Consider the following 13,458-nt stretch of genomic DNA (forward strand, 5'->3'; position numbering starts at 1 on the left):
GGCCCTCGCACGTGTCGAGCATGAAAGGTGCTGCGATAATGTACCTATCACGAATATTTGCGCTACCATGGATACCTGTATCTACCTTCGTCACTTCTATGCAGGAGACAACAAGGGCGATAAGCATGTCCGGATCTATTTTGGAAACATCAGCCAGTTCTGATTTTATAACCAACGCGCTTCTATCGTTAAATATAAGAATGCGCATAGGTTTAGGGCAGCTAGCAAGAAAGATAATATAAAATACAGGATTACCCCGTGTAAAGCGATATTCAACAAGTCATGACGTTTTAGACGATATAGGGAATATTTTTTTCTTAAAAGGAAGCTTTAGCTCGGACCCAACTCTGACGCGGCCTATTCAAATACATGTAAAACGCAAAAACGCTTTTCTGAGATAAAACCTGGACCAATTTTAATGAAATTTGTTGCACTTGAGAGCGAAAGTTAAATTCTAGAGTCTATTGGAAACGGAATTTCGATTTAGGGCTTGAATATTGTTATAGAGATTTTCAAAAATTCGACTGTTTGAAAAAATAGAAGCACGAAGTTTACAAATTTATAGCTCAGTATGAAGAACAGATATCGCGGCTCTTTAAATGACTTCCGTTAGATCATTCAAAGCGGACAAATTCGATATGTCAGTTTACATCTTACGTGAATCTGTTACGTTCGTTAGGAGGGTTCGGCAAAAGCTGTATTTCCATTTTACTATCTTCTTTATATTCATGTGTAACATACAGATTTTATCCGCTTTAAATGTACTAATAGATGCTATTCACACACTAGTATTAACATTTTTTTGTTGAGTTACAGAGTTGTAAGCCTGATAGTTTCATTTTTCAAAAAGTTTAGATGTTTGCCAATATTTAATAAAAATTACGAGGTAACTCACAAATTCGACACTGACAGTCACTAGATTTTAAGTTTTTCTTTGAAATGCAGGAACCTTCGTGAAATTTGGTGCTGTAGTTGCCGGGAAGCACGCATTCTCCTTTTACATGTATTTAGATACAAGTACCCGAGCTAAAGCTTCCTCTTACGGCAGCAATCCCTGCGTGGTGCAAGTGACAGGGATTCGTTTTGATGAAATTGGGAACCTGTTCCTAACTATTCTGACGTGGTAGCGGTGGTGCTCAGGTATCTTCTTTTAATTCGAAAGCTTGCATTTAGCCATAATAGCAAGCAGGTGAAAAGTACATGGACAAAGTTGACTCGTGCAGAAAATCGAGAAGTAAACGATGATATAATCAGTGAATCCAACGTTCAAGGTCGGTTGGGCAGCCAGGCCGAAGGCCTTTTGCATGGAGATGGTGGAGACAGCTTAGATGAAGTCTTGGGCGTTGTGTTGAAATGTGTCACTTTCACATTTTGAATTTTTGTGTCCCAACACGCGAATGATGCATTGTAAGGACCATGCTGTTGTGGCCAGAGAGTAGGAACAGAGAGGTTGAGCACGACCCCGGTGGTTTAACGTTGTTTCATCTGGGCGGGTTAGCCCTCGAGGGAGGTTTGATATTCACGGAGGTATAAGAGGTCGTGTGGTACGTTGGATGTTTTCTTTTTCCCGGGTCAGTTGTCAGAGGTTCTGTTCAATAAAATGCGGAAGTGGGTACATTATAATCTCTGGGTGAGTTCCCAACCCTACTGCAAGGAGACCCGGCAGAGTTGGTCGAGGCACCCACTGGACGCGTATCATTTTATTCGTTGTGGCAGCATGACAGTGAATGCTGTCTGAGAGTTTAGGGGACGGATGTCGTGGAGGGCTTGGGTCGAGTCCGTTCGAATGATCAGCTGACAATATGGAACAGCTTCAACAGAAGGGAGCAACGTGGCCAAGCGGTCTCGTATGCCGACAAGCTCGGCAAAATAGGCCAGCGGTACAGGATCGGCAGCACACAAGCACGTCGGGCTTGCCTCTGGCATGAATGGGCACTCGAGAGCTGTGGGAATCATGGTGTCATTCACACTGGTATCCGTCTGTGCTAAAAGAGTCGTATTGTCTTATCACCGGCGCGACAAAGGCGGCATACTTGAGCATTGGCCCAGCAAGGAACCGGGACCAAGAGGCTTATTTTTACTGAATTGTACCCTGTTCCACGGAGCTATATTTGGGGCCGTAGAAGCTGGTTTGTCTATTTCTTCTCCCATGTACCGGGTCAATGCAGCAGCCTAGCAGATCTTTGATGGCCTAAGGGCGCACGCATAGACTTTGGTGCACCTGTGTTGTGTTGAGTTGGTACTCGGCCTGTAGGGTTGGCAGGGGAGTCAGACGTGCAGTTCCCGTTGGGGGAATTAGTGCAACATCTTTAATGTGGTCTGCAACATTTATATAGAAGATCGTGTATCACTATTATCGATATCTGAAAAGTTGGTAATCGTGTTATTTATGCCTTATGCTCTAATAAAGAGATACTTGGGGTCCGTGCACACGATTATTCTAATACTGAGCTGTTTGAAGTTGTGTAGCGTGAACTTAAAGAGTTTAAAGGCTTCTCACGTGCTAACTGAAACGCCCTTTATGTAAATAGCAGAAACACACACGAGAGCCAACAAACAAATCAGCATAATATAGTTAGAGAAAGGAAGGCTTAAAGTGGCCTTTTCAATCAACGAATATGTGCCCTGGTAGAATACAGTTTCGGACAGGTTAAACGCGAAAGCAATGATAAATTATGTGTTTTTAAAGTGTCCGAAAGAGTGGTTTCTTGCATGTACTCTGGTCGGCAAAAGATACTACAGGCATGCCAATAAACATACAAGCTAAAATCATGTTTATATTACACATATTGGCGAAAGCAGGAACCTAGGAGCGCGTTTAGTTAGCCCTAGCTTGTTGTTTAAATTTTCTTTGAATGAACATGTATGTGTGCATTGTTTCGATATTGGATGTACTTGTCCCACAACACGTGCTAACTACAGCACACTAAACTGTTTAGGCTCCTAATATTGTTTGAAAGGATAAAAATTTGCGGAGGTGAAGCACTCAGAGAAATTACCCATGTCAAGCATTCGTTGTCGTTTGCGAAGAAAGCGGTCTTTATTACTGAACATTTTAATACAGCACGCAACAAAGTTGGGTGCATCTTCGCTGGGTATTGAATTGTGTGGTTTTACGTGCTATGTTCACGACTTCATTATCAGGCAAGCCGTAGTGGGGGACTCCGGAAATGCGGACCACCTGGGGTTCTTTAATGTGCACATAAATCTAAGTACACGGGTGTTTTAGCGTTAAGCCCCCATTTAAATGCTGCGGCTGTGATTTGATCCCGTGACCTCGTGCTTAGCAACCAAGAACCTCAGCTAGTAAGCAACCAGGATGGGTTAACATTTTCACCAGGAAAACTCCTCCGTTTACATGCGGCGCTCGACCATGTGTATCCTACGCATGACAACAACGCAATCAGGACGAAGTAATGACAACGATTTAGTGCAGACGAAATGACGATGATCTAAAAGCATAATGCGAAGGCTCTCGCCTTTGAATGTGCAGGATACAGTTGTAATAGGCAATTTCCATGATTAGGACCATTTTTATAGTGCAATGCACTGCATCGAAGCCGAGCACTTTTGCCCCGGTGAGCAAATTTACTCACGCGAAGCGCGTTACCACAGCGGCCGCAAGATGACCTCGCAGCTGGCAGAACGAAGGACTCACTAGCTTTTCACGAGCGGTGTTATCATAGGATGCTTGAGAGCAAGAGGCATGCTTCCCTCGTCATGTTTATCCTCGGCGCAAGCGGGCAGCGGCGCGCGCCTGCAGCGGCAGCGCGGCGATAGCGGAGCGCAGTTTTTTTACCTGTACATACTGACCTGTATATACTGTACATACTGACCCGTACTTACAGACTGTACATACGCGGCCAGCTGTTTCCGGTGGTCTCTAACGTAGATGATAGCGTGAGTGATCCCGGCTGATAACGCAACGAAGCAATCGGTCGATGCTCGGTCGTCCAGGGCACTTTTGTCCCCGATACGTATCCTCTAATGCAAATGTCATGACGGCCGCTCATAACAGCAGCAGCAGGTCACTATTGAGAAAATTTTCTGGCCAACAAAATGACATAGCTGAAATGCTAAAACACTTTGCTTGGGGTGACATGAATGAACTACATATCCGATATGCAAATGACTGACAAAATTGTCTGGCCAACACAATGACATAGCAGAAAAGCTGAAACACTTATCACTATGTGATATGAACGGCATATCCGATATGCAAAAAAGCGAAAAAATTATTCAATTTGATTAGATCACAGAAGAAACTTTATTTTCTTCAAGCATTCGTCTTGCGCACTTTGCTGGTGAAAGTTGTTCTTCGCCCCCCATGCCTGGCAAGCACAAACTGACTGCTATTAGGATAAACAAATGGTACTGGAAAACTTCTATCCCAAAGCAAGGGATCAAAAAGCATAATCGCAGACCACAACAAAGCGGTAAATTATGAGCTTGAAGAAACATGAAAATAGATCGGCATTAAATACACCAGCAAGTACATCAGGGATGTTGCTGTAGCCGAAGTTTCGGCAAAGGTACCTATTAGAGCAGCAACTGTTTTCCTTGGCAGCGTTTTTTGTGTGTGCATAGCTTATAGACCCACGCCTTCAATGGGGCAGGAGAAGAGGCGCATGTATTAGGTCGAGGAAGCAGAAGTGCTAAGAGAGAGAGAGAGAGAGAAGATTTATTTATTTATTATGAGTTTGGGCGACTTCCTCGCAGGGTGGAGCCCTTAGTTCAGGGTCCCATTGGATCGCGCCATTCCGGGTGCCCGCAGGATCAGCCGTCGCTGCTCTTGCGGGTCTGAGCTGGTCAGCGCAGTCTCCCTGGAGGAAGGGGAAAGTGTAGGAAAAGGGGAGTAGCCCGGAGGGTGTGGGCACTCCCAGGTGCAATGATATACTGTGGGCTTTGCTCTACACTAGGGACAGTGTGAGGGATATTGTGTGGGGTGGAAGAGGTGATGACAACAGAGGCAGGGAAATGAATTAGTTTGAAGCTGTCGCCACGCGACGGCATCTCCTCGATTAAGGGAATTACGTGGTGAAGGGAAGTGTCTCCTGGTATCTCTATAATATTGTAGATATTCAGTGTAGTTCAGTGGTTCTGTCGGTGCGTCGTCTGGGTTGGACAGCTCTTCCAATGGCGCCCGGTTAGCGAGCTCTCGGGCTACCGCATTAGCGCGTTCATTACCATGGAGAGAGGCGTGTCCAGGTGTCCAGTCGGTACGCACCCTGTGTAACGCTGTGGGGTGTAATGATGTAAGGATGCGGTGTGTGTAGGGCGTCTCCCTCCCTTGTGCCAAAGTCCTGAAGGCTGTCTGAGAATCGGTGACTACTGTGGTAGGTCAATCTGGCGCCGGCATGGTTGAAGCGTGTACGAGGGCCAGGGAAATAGCAGCCTCTTCCGCCGTGCCACCGTCCACAGTGTTGAGCGTGGCCGAAGCTCTCAGAATATCTGCACTACCTAGTACGACTAGACATAGGGCACGTTCCTGTGGGTAGCGGACCATGGCGATGTATAGGACTGGAGTGTTTGATTTGTCATCGCCAAATAGGCGAGCCAGGGCTTGTGCTCTTGCCTTTCGTCGACCTTTATGACGGTCAGGGTACATATTCCGGGGAAGTGGGGCCACGTGAATTTTGTTGCGAATGCTAAGCGGAAGAAGTGTGCGGTTTTCCTGTTGTGGTATTCTTGGTATTTGGTATCCTAGCCGGGATATAATGTGGCACCCTTGCATTGTTAGTTGTAGACGTTGCAATTGGCTGTTAAGATGACCTTCAACTAGTTCGCGCAGGAAGGTTGTGTTTAGCAGTGATCGCGATGTAACGGGTAAAGGCACTGCTGTCAGTTCTTAGATAGGATATGTATGGGTGACCAAAACAGAAAACGTTGTACACATGTAAGCAAGCATTATTCCAGTAGACCTAGACTTCTGAGAAGTCAAAACTGAAATTCAGATAAACTGTTTGGGGATTTGGAAAAGAAGAAATGAAGAATTAAGGAAAGCAAGCTTTCCTATTATTCATTTTCATTTTCTTCATATTCTTCATAAGGATATGCGTAGTGGAAATTACGAATGAAGGCGAAATTGTGCATAAACGTTTTTGCCGAAAGCCGATGAAAAAAAAAGATATTGAGCACATAATAAATGAGTAAGGACATCAAAATTATGACCGAACATAGCAAAGAACAACCTGGGAAGAAAATGAGATGGGATGTGAGATGTGAGAAATCAGATGTGAAGAAATGAGAAGTTAAGCGCTGTTTATAATCGTGCCACTGTTGACGACTTCTAGTTTGTGCCTTCCTGCAGAACCTGTGTCTTACTTGAAAAAAAAAGGTCATTTTACAAAAAGAAGTATAAGTTCAGATGCTCTGCAGAGCATCAATAATTACTTGCTTCAGTGCGAAACAACGGACACAAGAAACACAACAGGAATACTTGTGTCCGTTGTTCTGCGCTAAACAAAGTAATTAGGGATTTGCATAACTAACCCGCCAACGCATTGTGTTAAAGCTTCAATTATATTTTAATTGAACTAAATGTTGTCGACAGTTGTACCAGGTGAACAATAATTCAGCAGTACCAGCCACAGGTGCAAGATTAAAGTTTAAAGATTAAGGTGCAAGTAGTTTGGCAGCAATGCTAGAAAACTACAGCCTACTTTTTGGCAAAATCAAAATTGAATTTCGGTAACAATGAGTGAAAGAAACGCACAGTATTGTGCAACATTTATTCTAGTTGTCTGAAAAATCTGCTAAAATTATTGCACCTCGCAAACACAATAATTCCACCCCACAGTGACGCTCATGGTATTGTTCTAGGTATTATAGCACTAGGCATCATATCAAGTCAAGAGATTAAGGGGATCAGAGGGCTAAGTTCTTTTTGCTGGAACATCAAACGTGCTTCTTTATGAAAGGACATAGGAACACAATTTGCATGTGCGCAACAAAACGAGAAGCCTTTTAGATGAACACTGCAAACGATGCTGATATATACGCATATCACTGATAACACCCAGTCTTTAAAGAAAGCAAAACGCAAAGCATCACTTGAGATTGTGGAAGCGTTTCTTATCAGGGAGGCTCGTGACAGTGGTGTCCGCAAGTCGTCCGTTTTACTGACTGACGCTGAGATTGGCTGTCTCGAATGGCAGTTTAGTGCATTGGCTTTGCCGTGCTTCCCGTTGTCCATGCATAATTTCTGCTACGCATGTGAGATGTTTACCTCATACATGTCTACCTTCATGAAAATTGGCCTGGTAGATATTTGTCTAGTAGATTGTTAAAAATGTCTTGTGTTACTTAAAGCTTTGTTGTGCCTGTTTCCATAATCTTGAGGTTAATTGTTGCGTACGTTTAGTGGTATCGAAGTTCACGTGCAAACGTTTGAATGCTAACGTAGAACTTTGACGCAGCAGGTTGTGTTTATCGTTTGGAAATATGATATGGCCTTGTGCACTATTTATAGAAACGCGTCGCTGCTTGAATAAAAATTTAGTTGTAGGTCAGCCCTATACCAGCGTTCCGTGTTTTTGCTGTCCCTGTATTCCTTGGGCTGAATTCCCCACCTAACTATTGTCACGAGCCGTCAGAATACTCTTGGGGTTTTCGTAAACCACAGAGCAACGCGCTCTTGGAAAACGCGTCCATCGGAGCTGGCCCGCGAGCAGAGAAGGCGAGCGGTCTTCTTCGCTCCTTTGTGCTCTACCCATTTCCTACATGTGGCATCACCCCACTTCCGAACAAAAGTATCCTCTCAATGCTGCGAAATAGGCAGGAGCAGTAAAAACAAAACAAACGAATGAAAAAAATAACAGAAAGCCGAGAAAATGAAAGTAATAAAAAAGAAAAAAAGAACGTGCTACTGGCACAGTCGATGCACAGAGAGGCAAGCTCACGAACAAAAATGAAAAGCAGAAACAAAGAAGGGTCAATGCGAGAAAAACACAATTTTGAACGCGCAGTGTACGGCTTCATGCGCACAAACATGAACAATGTCCGAGCTCGGTTGTCCTTGTGTCCAGGTCCGTGTCTGCTTCGATCGGGGGTCTTAGCACTTCGATCGTCAGCGACGTCGCCCCCAAAGATCGTTTAGTTAGCTTTCCCTGACGGGACTGGGCGATCGCGCGGTTGAATACCACTAGGGCGGAGGCCAAAATAGTCTGCCCCGTTTGACCGCGACTGCCGCCCGGCAGGCGGCGGCAAGCGCTGCCTGAGAAAGGTAGTCCTCAATCTCCCGGAGTCGCTGGCCGTATCGTGGCGACGGCGAGTATTCGGAAAAGTCGCGAAGTCCAAGACGCCGGCATGGGCACTGCCGGTACAGGTGGTATGCCTCACTGCAGTTAGATCACAGAGGCTGGCGATCGGGTGTGCGCCAAACATCCGACATCCGAGGGGACGTACTTCTATTGTCGATTTAGTGGACCGGTTGCTCGGGACGATGGGCAAATGGAGGGGCATGAGCAAAGGCCGGTAACTGTTTCGAACTTCGCAGTACGATATCTGCTGCACCGACTGGAGTGTCACTGTAGGAGCAGTACGGAGGAGAGGAAGCAGAATGCCTTGAGGCTTCCGGTAGGTCACACGGCGTTATTCAGTAAGTCGTGACAGAGCATTATCAGGTGGCATGTAATCACGGAGGGCCTGGTGCAGCTCGTCTCTGATTACGCTTGTAAGGAAGCTTACGGTAGGGAGCGGTGTTGGTGCGACGCCAGCCTTTTGCAACTCTTCACGCACTACAGAGCGGATCAGCTATCTCAGACAGTCACTGTTGCTTCCGATGGTCGTGAAAATGTCAGCACCAGACATGCTGTGCTCATATTCGTAGGGCCTATGCAGGAGCATATTTTCTGAGTTCATGGCCTCGGACAAGAGCTCCGCGACCGTCTTCGTAGGGCTTCACACGAGACCAGCAAACAGGTGCTCCTTGACCCTGCGCATCAGATGGCGTAACTTCTTCTCCGCCGTCATTCCTGAATCAATCTGTCTGAAGAGGCGCGTCATGACTTCGATGTATGTCGTCACACTTTCGTTTGGCAACTGGACGCGGGCCTCAATCGCTCGTTCGACCCGTTCCGCTCGTTCGTGGCGTAAGTCTCAAGAAGCCAACGGCGAAATTCGCGCCATGACGTCAGTTGCTCCTCATGGTTCCGCAACCAAGTATGCACGCCAACCTCCAGGTAGAAGTCGACGTGTCTCAGTTTTGCCGCGTCGTTTCTATGGCTCAAGGCGGCCACACGCTCGATGTCGGCCATCCAGTCTTCGACATCTTCGAACATTGCGCCTTGGAACGTCATCGGAACGTGTGGGCTCTCAAGTGCATACCGGTTCAACATCATGCTCTGCGTACTGGTTGGGGCGGGTAGAGTGGAAGTGCTGGAAATACCGGATGAAGTGGTGGGCGTAGCGTCGATGACTTCCGGGGCTAGACCCCTGAACCTGCGGCTGGCCCGATGCACGGGAGTGTCGACTGGCACCGGATTGGTCTTGCGGATCATTAAAGGGCGGATCATTGCAACATTGCGGATCATTGCAACAAGCAGTCTCCAGCGCTGCCTTAAGGCCAAACTACACGTACGCTTGCCGGCGCGTGAATGCTCGCGCCGGTGCGCCTTGCGTTTGCCGCACCTCGCAGTGACTGTCAGTTTGCATCTACGAAAACCGAGCGAGAAAGCGCACGGTTCTCGTAGATGCAAACTCGTATTTACAGCACTAATAGTGTTTTCACAGAAATCGTCTCGTAATTGGTTATATACAGTGCTTCAAAATGCTCAAATATTCATATAGGCAAATTTTATTATTTATATCTGTTAGATCAGCGTAAAAGCAAAGAAGCACATTCTCGCATGAAATAAATCTAGCTGAGTGAGTGTTGATTTTACCACGCCGTAGCTGCGTAGCTGGACATGTCGAAACGCGAGACAGCCAGAAACGGATGTCTGTCTGTCTGGAACACATATATGTGCTCGCGCTCCGCTAAGACGCGTATGATTTGCCCGGAACCATCTGCGCATGCGTAGGAGTGCCAGCGCGATCTTGTGCGACGTTATTCGGTCAAGGGGGCAGAATCTGCGGTGATTGCGTAATGGTAATACCTCGCAAGTGCTCATCAATTTACTTTCTTCTTTTTATCCTAATTCTGTCACACATGCGTGGCCTCAAGTAAGCTGCAAATAGTGAAACAGGAACCGCAGATAACGCATCGTAGTCAAAAATGAATTCTCAGTGTTTTCTTTTTGTAAACCAGACAGTGCAGCTAACTCTAGCTGGATGGGTGTCCTCCCCGGAGCGAACAGCGTAGATGACGCTCGCACAAGCAAGAGTGCTTTGCACTCTTGCTCATACTATCGCCGACCAGAGCATTTTAGCCATTTCAAGGGCCCTACGTACGTGTCGCACTGCCCGTGCTCGCGCGGTAATAATAGATACACAGGCTACCGTAAACCCTAAATAAATAAAGCCAGGTGGTAAAACTATACAGCAATCAAAAAGCTTGTGTCTCTCATAGCGACCCTGTTTCTTGGAAGCATACAGCTTCATCAATCAATGGTCAAACAAACAAACAAACAAACAAACGAGAAATACCTACTACGACCTTAGTTGACGGTAATATGAAGCATAGCCTGACTGTCTACACATTTGCCGTCAAACACTCATGTCCATAAAACCTGCTCAAGTACATACAGCCCCCCCCCCCCCACCTTATGTTGTGTTTCAGTGACGAAAATGGTTCATTAAATATTACCCATGGGCTAACATCATTTTGGCCGCATCGCAATAAAAAAGTCAAAAAAACAACCCAAGCCAAACGTCGGTCTCAAGTGATCACATGTCAAATTCGGACACGATGCATGCGCACGGGCCGATAACATTGTTTTCAGAGAAGCCATGTTCGATGCTGGTATTTACAGCATAACAACATCTTAGGTAGCAGCATGTGCAGCGCTATATGCAGAGACCTAAATTTTATGCATGATTTGATAAGAAATGCGTGCAGAGAGTTTAATCTATAAAACAATTGTTCCTACACTCTAAACATACTTACATGTTCTAAATCACACATTTTCATGTTTTATCGATAAACAGAGCTCTTTAACATAAACAATAATCAAGCCTACGTATATTGGATCATTAGGGTGAATATCTTATTGATTGCGTGAATGTGCCGTGTCATTGAACTAGCTTAAGGAGTGGGACGATGCTCTGAAGTGGGGCGAGGCTCGATAAGTGAAGCTGAAGCTGCAACAACCCGTCCAATTTCTATCATGGCGAGAAAGTAGTATTGATGACACTGAAAGTTAGATGTAGCAGCTGTGCAAGGCGCCATAGCATAGGTACTGTAACATGGCGCCTTGCACAGAAGTTACGCAAAATTTGAACTAGTAAATTTGGTTTCCGACTGATTGGTCAGATTGAGGCCTCACAAAACTGTTTAGAGCCATTGAAACACTGGCTGAGTTTACCAATGTAAATAGAGAACGTTAGCTATAAAGTCACTTTGTGAAACCTCTGAACATTTCATGGGTGAATGCTTGAATTTTAGCTTCAGTGTTCACGTCCCCTTTCCTAGAGTTCACATGAATACTTCAGCAAGGGTTCCACCTCTGCCCTTGCCTGCGTCTCCCAAGCACTGAAAAATCGGCGATGGCGTAACCTGAAGAAGTCGATATTTAAGTTCGACAATTGTACTTCACGCCGCCTTCGTCCTTGACCGGTTTTGTGCGCTCCGTGGGAATCCGGCTGCAAGCATCGTACGCTGCGAAGAGAACGGCGGCCGCTAAGCTGAAGGCTCCCAGTGTGCGGTAATAGTTGTCGTACGAACCACTTGCGTCACGGAAGATACCTGCGTTATCAGTAACGAAGAGCACACGGCATTAAGCAAGGTGGGAAGAAATAAACGATGTAACAAAAGCGGTAAAGCATCCCGCACTGTAGAAATACTGCAAGATGCGCTGGTTCGCTTCGATTCACGGTAACAAACAAAATTGAGCACGAAGGACAAGGTCAAAAGCACAAAGGAATGAGCTCCCGCATTAAACCTGCGCTCGTGTTGTGCACTATTGCTCCTAAAACTTGGCTTGAACTATCATCGTTGGCCATGTGGTAGCGGTGGTGCCAGAGGACTCGACTTATTATAGTAACACCCTTAAAGCGAAACTTTGTTCTTTGCCTGCCTGTCTGTCTCCCCCCCCCCTTCTTTTTCGGGGTTGCCCGCGGTTGGCCTGCACAATACAAACATAGTGCTCCAGGAAAACGCGAAAGATTTGCATCAACCTATTCATACAGAGCGTGAGCTCCACACAATATTGTATCTCTGTTCCTCACCGAACGACTCTCGAATACGTCGCCTAATGCGTTTGATAGCGCGTTGCCCTGCAACTCGGTTTTTTGGCAATTAGAATGCGAGAAACGTAATTGGTTTTTTTATATTTAGTTTATTAGACATACTACTCAGTTATACCTGTGGCATACAGGAATGCCGGCGCATTTTCATGTCTATGTTATGGCACGCAGATTCGCCTTGGCTCGTCTACACGTACACAACATAGTAAAAGTACTGAGGGGACGTTGGGAAAAATACTTGGCTGCTACTCGGCTTCATATGGCTAAAACTTTAGAAACTGCGCTGAAAATGTACGTTAAAAATTATGAGGTTTTACGTGCCAAAACCACTTTCTCATTATGAGACACGCCGTAGTGGAGGACTCCTGAAATTTTGACCACCTGGCGTTCTTTAACGTGCACCTAATTCTATGTACACGGGTGTTTTCGCCTTCACCGAAACGCGGCCGCCGTGGCCGGGATTCGACTCCGCGACCTCGTGCTCAGCAGGCCAACACCATAGCCACTGAGCAACCACGGCGGGTGAATATGCACGTTACAGTCCGAAATTCGCCTCAATTAGGCGTAGCGAGCATTGACAAGCCGTCAGAAACACCAAGAAATGCAGAATGCCACGATACCGAGGACAGATTGCGCACCGAATTTGACAGTGATACGGTGCCAATCGACCCTCGATATACCCCCAAAGGGGGCGGCGCTTCGCATACTTGTGTCAGTTTTTTCCCAAGGCAATGCGGTTCGGCAAGTTATCGCGCGCGCGCAGGAGCCGAACATGGAAAAGAGTGTGTGCGCCTCTTCCGCTGTTCCAGTTAATGCGAAAGATTATTTGCTTAATTTAGGCACGTTGAGTCTGTCTGTTTTACTGTCATCTAGCCTCTCACGTAGTCGTGGTTATTTCTTTAACTAAATCGCCCTAAATGAATTTAATCGTGATATACACTTGGTAGCATGGCAGGACATGATATTCATTGCATCAATTTCATGAATGAAGCGATCTAGGCTCTAACGCCATCGTGTGCTGTCTTTATCTCTTAAACATGATCCCATCGGATATATATGACATGAATGTATGATATGACGTGAATATCCTAAAATAAAGCCAATCATTATATC

General features: G+C 46.0%; 1 protein-coding gene across 4 annotated transcripts in view; it reads right to left on the reverse strand.

Moving 5' to 3' along the window:
- Positions 1–9,778: 9,778 nt before the first annotated feature.
- The window catches only part of LOC135908195 (monocarboxylate transporter 12-like), a 48,513-nt gene continuing 44,833 nt past the window's right edge, over positions 9,779–13,458 (reverse strand). For all 4 annotated transcript variants that reach the window (XM_065439946.1, XM_065439944.1, XM_065439945.1 and 1 more), the window contains one exon: positions 9,779–11,845. In XM_065439946.1, coding sequence (XP_065296018.1) covers positions 11,673–11,845 — 173 coding nt within the window. In that variant the 3' untranslated portion in view covers positions 9,779–11,672. The remainder of the gene's footprint in view (positions 11,846–13,458) is intronic.

The sequence above is a fragment of the Dermacentor albipictus genome, chromosome 2 (assembly GCF_038994185.2).
Source record: "Dermacentor albipictus isolate Rhodes 1998 colony chromosome 2, USDA_Dalb.pri_finalv2, whole genome shotgun sequence".
Lineage (NCBI taxonomy): Eukaryota > Metazoa > Arthropoda > Arachnida > Ixodida > Ixodidae > Dermacentor > Dermacentor albipictus.